Raw genomic sequence first — 6,528 nt, 5'->3', positions numbered from 1 at the left:
TACCACAATGCACATCTTGCATTTATCCATCTCCTCAGTCCAACTTACCTGCCAAGACTCAACAGCAGAGAGCAGACTTGTGTCCTAGAGCTTGCACATGTCCAAAACATCCCCACAACCTGACAATGAGCAATTCTTCTCATAATTCTGACAGTTCCCAGGAGGTGGCGTCAGCCTTTCAGAAACGGGGAGGATGAGGCTGGAGAGTCTCTGTTGACAGTAAATCAGTGCCTGAGGAGTTGTGGAATTGTAGGAACTGGGAGATTAAACTGCTGGTCTAAGAACTGCCCCATCTTCTCTGGAATCAGAGTCTGTATCTCGCACCATAAGAGGTGCTGGCAGGCAGGTTTCTGCCTGGCCTGAGCTGCTTTGGCTGAAGTCCATAGTGTTTGCATGGAGGTGTTTGGGTCAGTGTCTGGGGTGTGGACCTGGCATGGCAGGTTGGGAACATTGTCTATACAAATCAAGGCTGAGATTCTCTTGGGCGTTGAAGTCAAACCTTGTGCAGGACTTCTCAGAAGTTTAATCTGCCTTTGGCATTCACTCTTTAGTTTTTCTCCTTTTTTCTTTTCTCATTTGTCTCACAAAGAAGTTGTTGTGAAGGGTTTGCAGACCTATCTGGGGGTTCCTGCCACCTTTGCTGTCCTTCCTTCAGGCTTGGCAGACTGCATTCTTCCTATTAGAAGGGAGCAGGAAGGATTTAAAGGAAAGCAAGCTCCACCACATTCTCTCCCTGAATTTTTTACTGTTCCTTTGTCTTTAGGTTGCATGAGAAGAAACATAAAGTATGTGAGGACCTTCCAGAAGCTGAAGGGACCTCTAGCAAAGATGGAGATGACTCTGGAGACTCCATTCCTGTGGATGAAAAGCCCTTGTCAGTGCAGCCAAAGGAACCAGATGCTGGCAGTGCAGAGGGGGACTCAGTGCCAGTTCCTCTTGATACAGGACAAAAGGATTCTCTGAGCTTCTCCAGCAGGCAGGCTGGAGACCACAAGGAGAACAGCACTGGCACCCATGCACCCCGCTGGGATTTTACCACCATCACCTTTCCCAACATGGCCTCAGACCAGCCGTGCACACATCTGGCCTCCCCTGACAGCAGGCTCCTGCCAGAGAACGTGCCAGGCAGGGAGGTGGATGCAGCTTCCTGGTGCACACAGATCAACCAGAAGCAGGAGAAGCTGTCGCGGAAGGAGAGGAAGCAGCGCGAGAGGGAGAGCAGGTACAAGAGCAGTGTCAATGCCGACCAGGAGGTGAGGCGCTGCTCCAACTGGCAGGAGTACAAAGCCCTCTTGGAGCAGAGGAGGCAGCAGAGGGCTTGGAAGCGACCATCACACCTCTGGAACCAAGCTGTCACACCACTGCTGCGGCCAGAAGAAGTGACCTCGCCAGGTAGTGGCTCTGGGAACTTGCCAGGGACCATTCTCTCCCCCCCAGCTCTGAGACAGAGTGTGTGGTATGCAGCAGCAAAAGGGATGACATGGAGAAGCTGAACATCAGTTTTGGGGACAGTAGTTTGAGTAGGAGAATCTTTCTATAGCCCACTCAAGTGCCAGGATAAACAAGGCCTTGGGAGGGCTTCTAATCCATTCCCCATGTCCTGCTGTATTGCAGTCCTTCCTGCTGGGCTGTTAGGCATGTGCAGTCAGGGCCAGCAAGATGCAAAGCAACTGCAGAGTGTCTGGGTTGTGTGCTGGGAGGAGATGAGGAAGTTGAGGTCTTTGAAGTAGCCAGTGGTGACTGTGGAGCTGCCAGCCATTGTCAGAGGAGGAAGGCTCATGGGTGGTGTGGAGTGCTTGGAGTGCCCTGGGAGGGAAATTGGTGGTCTGATCCTTTCCCATTCCCTCTCCCTCCAGCTGAGCTCCTCCAGCAGATCAGTGTGCTGCAGCCCTCTCACATCCTGGATGGAGCCTCCTGGTTAGTATCCAGCCAGTCAGCTTGGAGCTGTGGGGGAGCGGGAGTGTCTTGTGACTGTCCCTGCTTGTGAGGTCTGTGAGGTGCTACCAGCAGCAGTTCGGGAGCTGCTGCACATCCAGGGTACCAAGAGAAGCCAGTGCTCTGCTCCATGACCCCCTAGCATCTCTAAAGAGGTGGTGACACGGAGCCAGGGCTTTCCAGGCCAATTAAAACAGCAGGGTTCCTCTTTTATCCTGCCCTTCCTTCTCTGCCCCCCAGCCAGAGGTTTGATTGGGTTTCACTTGTGCCTCACCCCTGGAATGTGCTGCCATCCCTGCTTCAGTGGTTATGAAACCTTGGCTTTGGGACTTCGGGTTCTGTTCCTGCCTCAGAGTCTGTGTAGTGCTTGTGAGCAGTTCCTGCAGTGCTCTGCTCCTGTCTTTGCTAGTGCTTCTTCTTGTGAGGGTGTGGGGTAGATGTGAGCCAGGATCTTGCTCTGCTCTGACCACAGGAAAGCTCTGGAAAGTAATTAATACAGTTGCAGGGTCAGTCCTTTGAGGAGTGAAGCCTTTCAAGGGACCCAAACTAGTCAAAACTAGACCCAAACTAAAGGGAGTTTTTGCTCCTTTCTCTGCTGTACCCATACCCTGCAGTGTTCTGATCCCATACCTGTGTGGGTGTGTTCCCCTGCAGGCTGCAGGAGGACCCAGAGGCCATGAAGATAGACTTCAACGTGTATCAAGCAGACGCTGTGTCCAAGTTTAAGAAGACAAACCCTGGGAAGCCCCATGTCAGGATGTGTGTTCGGAGGTACCCTCGAATCTCGTGCTGTTTCTGCAACTTTGTTCTGGAAACGAAGTCCTAATGATCTGTAAATGACCCAGCATCTTGTGAGCTTTACAGGTCATCAGTGTCTCCCTTGAGGGTGGTCCTGCCCAGGATTTTTTTTTTTCTTTCAGTTCCTCATCCTTTGTTGGAGGCTATGGCCGACAGTTCCCCCCTCTTCCCCCGCCATTGCATTCAGCCCACACTGTTTGGTCATGTGGTTGCTGCTCATGTCTGAGTATCACTGGGAGTCAGGAGAAAGAAGCCACAGCTTTTATGCAATGCTTGTGAAATTCAGGTAGAACCCAGTGCTATGGGAGCTGAATCCTCAGTCAGTGCAGGTCACTGTGGAATTCTGCAGAGATGAACCTCCCCAGAACTTGCTACAGGTCTGAGCCATAGGTTCAGTATTTTGATCTTTGTCAAGTGTAATGTTAAAATCGCTAAGAACAGAGGGTAGGTGTCCCCTTTCTTGCTGGATCCGGAACCTGATACTAGAACTCCGTAGCTAGGTACAAAGTTCAGTTTCTGCCTTTTCTCATTTTGCTTTATTGAAACTGTCCCTCTGCTCTCTGCAGCTGTAGTAGACAGAGCAAGGAAGGTGGTAATGCAGTTTTACCAAGGTATGTCATCAGCCAGTAGGATGATCATTGTTGCCTAAATATTTTCATTGATGAGCAAATAGACTCTGCAGAATTAAAGGGAAAAGCAGGTCAGATGTTAATCCCAGCAACCTAAAGATCTTTCCAGCACAAAGACATTAAGATTGCAGTGGATTGACCACTTGCCTGTGTCCCTGTGAGCCACATCTAATGGGCACAGCGTGGAGCAGTGTGCAGTTATCCTTGCTTTTGGCAAAGGATTCAACAGCTCCCAGTTCCAGGCATGCTGGGTACTCACTCTCAGGGCTGGCAGGACTGCAGTGGGTGGGGAGAATCACTACTAGCTCCTCAGGTCAAAGGGAACTGTTGTGATGGCTGGCCAGGACAGCTTTGCCTCTGTGTTCTTCTAGCTTGGAGAACAAACAGGATGTTTTTTTCTCTCTGTAGCTTTGATGAGCAGATCCCCTCCCTGCGGGCTTTGAAGCAGGTGACGTATCTGAGTGGGGACGTCCCTCTGGTCTTTGCACTGGTGGATCATGGAGAAATCACCTTCTATTCACTGAAGGAGTTCAAGCTGCCCGTTGATGTTTGTCACTGAAGTTGCTGTCACTAGCAGAAATGGGATGGGATAAAGGGAAGGGTTTTACTCAGGAGTTGTTTTCCTGATTAATGAAATATGACAGAAAACAGAGCCTGTGATAACTGGAACCTTGGGAAGTTGGCCACTTTATTGGCTGTTACAGACTTCACCCACCCAGATGGCTCAGGCATAATGTGTAATTTACAGCACACGAGTCTGTTAGGCTTAGCTGTGCTTTTGTGGGCTGGAGTACACACTGCTTTGTTCTTGAAGCCACTGGCTCTCCAGTTTTCTCACCTCATGGACCACCGGCCTGCCTTTCCTGAGTCATCTTTGCTGACTGTGGACCATTAGAAAACACTTTGCTGATGATCCTTTTGTCACATGTAAAGAACCACTGTGCTACACCAATGGAATGGTTGGAGTGTCTCTGAGGTCAGTCAGGGACAGAATAAGCTGATCAGTGCTGGTGGCCTGAGCCTCTGTCATTCAGCTGTGCCAAGGACCATCAGATCAGATTCTGGTCTGGAAAGGGCACAGCCATAAACTCTGTCACCTGGAGGAAAGTTTCCAGACACTTGAGAGGAGGAAGCTGTGCCTTGAACACAATTTCATCAGCCAGAGGCCACAGAAAGCCCCAGAGCATTGCAGCTGGCAGCTTGGCCTCCTGCAGCGGCTGTGCTGAGATGCATTTTGGCCACACAGTGTTAAGCCATGCTAAAACTTGATCACCACTATCAGCACACTGCATCTGGCAGTCTCAGCCGGGCTGAGCTGCATCCCCTCTCTTTCAGCCCAACATCCTCTTTTCTGGCTGTGGATCCTTGTTATTTCTCTTGCATGTGGGAGGTCTCTGAGTAAAGAGAAAAGCTACAAATTCCTCATGAGCTTTCCAGTCTGCTCTCCACCAGAATATTTAGGTACCAAATTTGCTTTAGCCTCTATGCCATAAGTGCCAGGTGCCAGAAGGTCTGCTCAGTGGGTAGAAGTGAGCTAAGCATGGCTGTGTTTGATATCAAAGTTTTCAGAACTGTAATAGCAACTGGTTTAGATGTGTTTTATTTTGTATTTTAGTAATTACTTTTGGAGATGTGGGGAAGGCTAAGCAATAAAAAAATCCTTTTCCAACGATTCAAGCTCCTCGGTGTATTTCTTAATTCCCCTAGAAATGTTAAGTTATGCAGAGGGAGACTGTGGAGGCTACTGGGACCCGAGCAGCAGCAGCAGCTGGTGAATGCCTGCTCAAGGTCACACAGCCCTGTGGCTGTGTAACCCTGGTAACCCTGCTCCTACGCCGTCTGTTCCCGGGGCGGGCAGCGTGACTCAGAGCCTGGAGGTGTCCCTACATCCGCGTGCAGTTCCTGTCGGCACACGACACCTCTTCCTCGTTCATCTTCCTCCTGCGTGGTCAGGGTATCGTAGCCCAGGGTGCCGGGGCTCTGCTGCCAGCGCCGGCTCCTGTTTCACACACATCCACGCCCCAGTTATCAGATGCTGGAAGTCGGCTGGGCTCTCCTGAGGTGAGGGGTCTGGCGGCTCCTCCCACGCTCCCTCCCCTTCCTCTTCCTCCTTCCAGCAGGGCTTTGGCTCCGATAGTTTCGCTAAAGCCGGGGTTTGCAGCCCCAGCTGCCCTCAGCATTCTCCCAGATTGTTTTACAGATTAAAGGTAGTGGGAAGGGAGTTTCTAAGAACAGGCGCGGCCAGGAGAACTCCAGCCTGACCCACAGGCTCATGTTTGTCCTGGAATTAGGTCAAACTCACTCCTGTTGATTTCAATCAGTCTCATCTCTTTATGCCAAGGTGGAATTGTATCGATGAACTCTACGAGAGCCACCCAGTGAGTTTCACTGGGGCAGAGACTCCCTGATTCAGCACAAGACAATTACAATTTAATAACCACTGCAGGGAGGATTGAGAAACTGTGGCTGCCTTGCTCAGCACTGTAACATCTGATGGTGCCTTTACCCATCCCAGAACAGGAGCATGATCCAGACTGATACCACTGCTCCACTTTGGCCTGTGATGCAGATCGGCTGAGCATTGCAAGATGAGAGAACTGAATGTTTAATTGAAAAACATAACTTTTGGGAACGTGGGTGAAATACTGTTACAGGACCCTTGTCAGAGGTAATTTCAAGCTTTTGCATGGATGCAGAGTGGGCAGACCTTCACCTGCCATTGCCCTTTACATAATTACAGCTTCCTTGTCCATCTGCTGTTCCCTGCAGCAGGACAGGGCATGTCTGCTGCGGGACTGTGCGGTGGGACTTTGTATTCCTCTCTCCAGCGAAGGCTTCGACTTTTTGCCAAGCCTGCCAATTTTCACAGGCAAGGCTGTGAAAGCTGGGAGCTCCCTGGCGGGGCTGGAGCCGGGAGGAAGGGCCCTGGAGTCCGGCCCCGGCTTTCCCCGCCGCCCTTTCCTGGGCCGCCTTTCCCGGCCTTTTCCCGGCACCGGGTGCCCGCGCTCCCCGAGCCGTGCGGTGCCGCTCTCTGATTGGCTACAGCGAACGCGCTGCTGAATTATTCATGAGCGCGCTGGCTGAAAGGGAGGCAGAGCCGCAGTCCGGCCTTATTTGCATGCGGGGCCACGCCTATGCATGCAGTTTGCATAGCAGGGCCCCGCCC

At 51.4% G+C, this 6,528-nt stretch overlaps 1 protein-coding gene across 4 annotated transcripts in view; it reads left to right on the top strand.

Annotated features, from left to right (window-relative positions):
* The window catches only part of TSEN54 (tRNA splicing endonuclease subunit 54), a 10,432-nt gene extending 5,398 nt beyond the window's left edge, over positions 1-5,034 (top strand). For 3 of the 4 annotated variants that reach the window (XM_031059992.1, XM_031059993.1, XM_031059994.1), the window contains 4 exons: positions 764-1,392; positions 1,857-1,917; positions 2,590-2,706; positions 3,771-5,034. In XM_031059992.1, coding sequence (XP_030915852.1) covers positions 764-1,392; positions 1,857-1,917; positions 2,590-2,706; positions 3,771-3,921 — 958 coding nt within the window. In that variant the 3' untranslated portion in view covers positions 3,922-5,034. Of the gene's footprint in view, positions 1-763; positions 1,393-1,856; positions 1,918-2,589; positions 3,345-3,770 lie in introns of all 4 variants that reach the window. The other variant, XR_004082116.1, reaches the window with a different exon arrangement.
* The last annotated feature ends 1,494 nt before the right edge of the window (positions 5,035-6,528 follow it).

This window comes from Geospiza fortis, unplaced genomic scaffold (assembly GCF_000277835.1).
Source record: "Geospiza fortis unplaced genomic scaffold, GeoFor_1.0 scaffold244, whole genome shotgun sequence".
Taxonomy (NCBI): domain Eukaryota; kingdom Metazoa; phylum Chordata; class Aves; order Passeriformes; family Thraupidae; genus Geospiza; species Geospiza fortis.
This window is presented reverse-complemented; position numbering and strand designations above follow the sequence as displayed.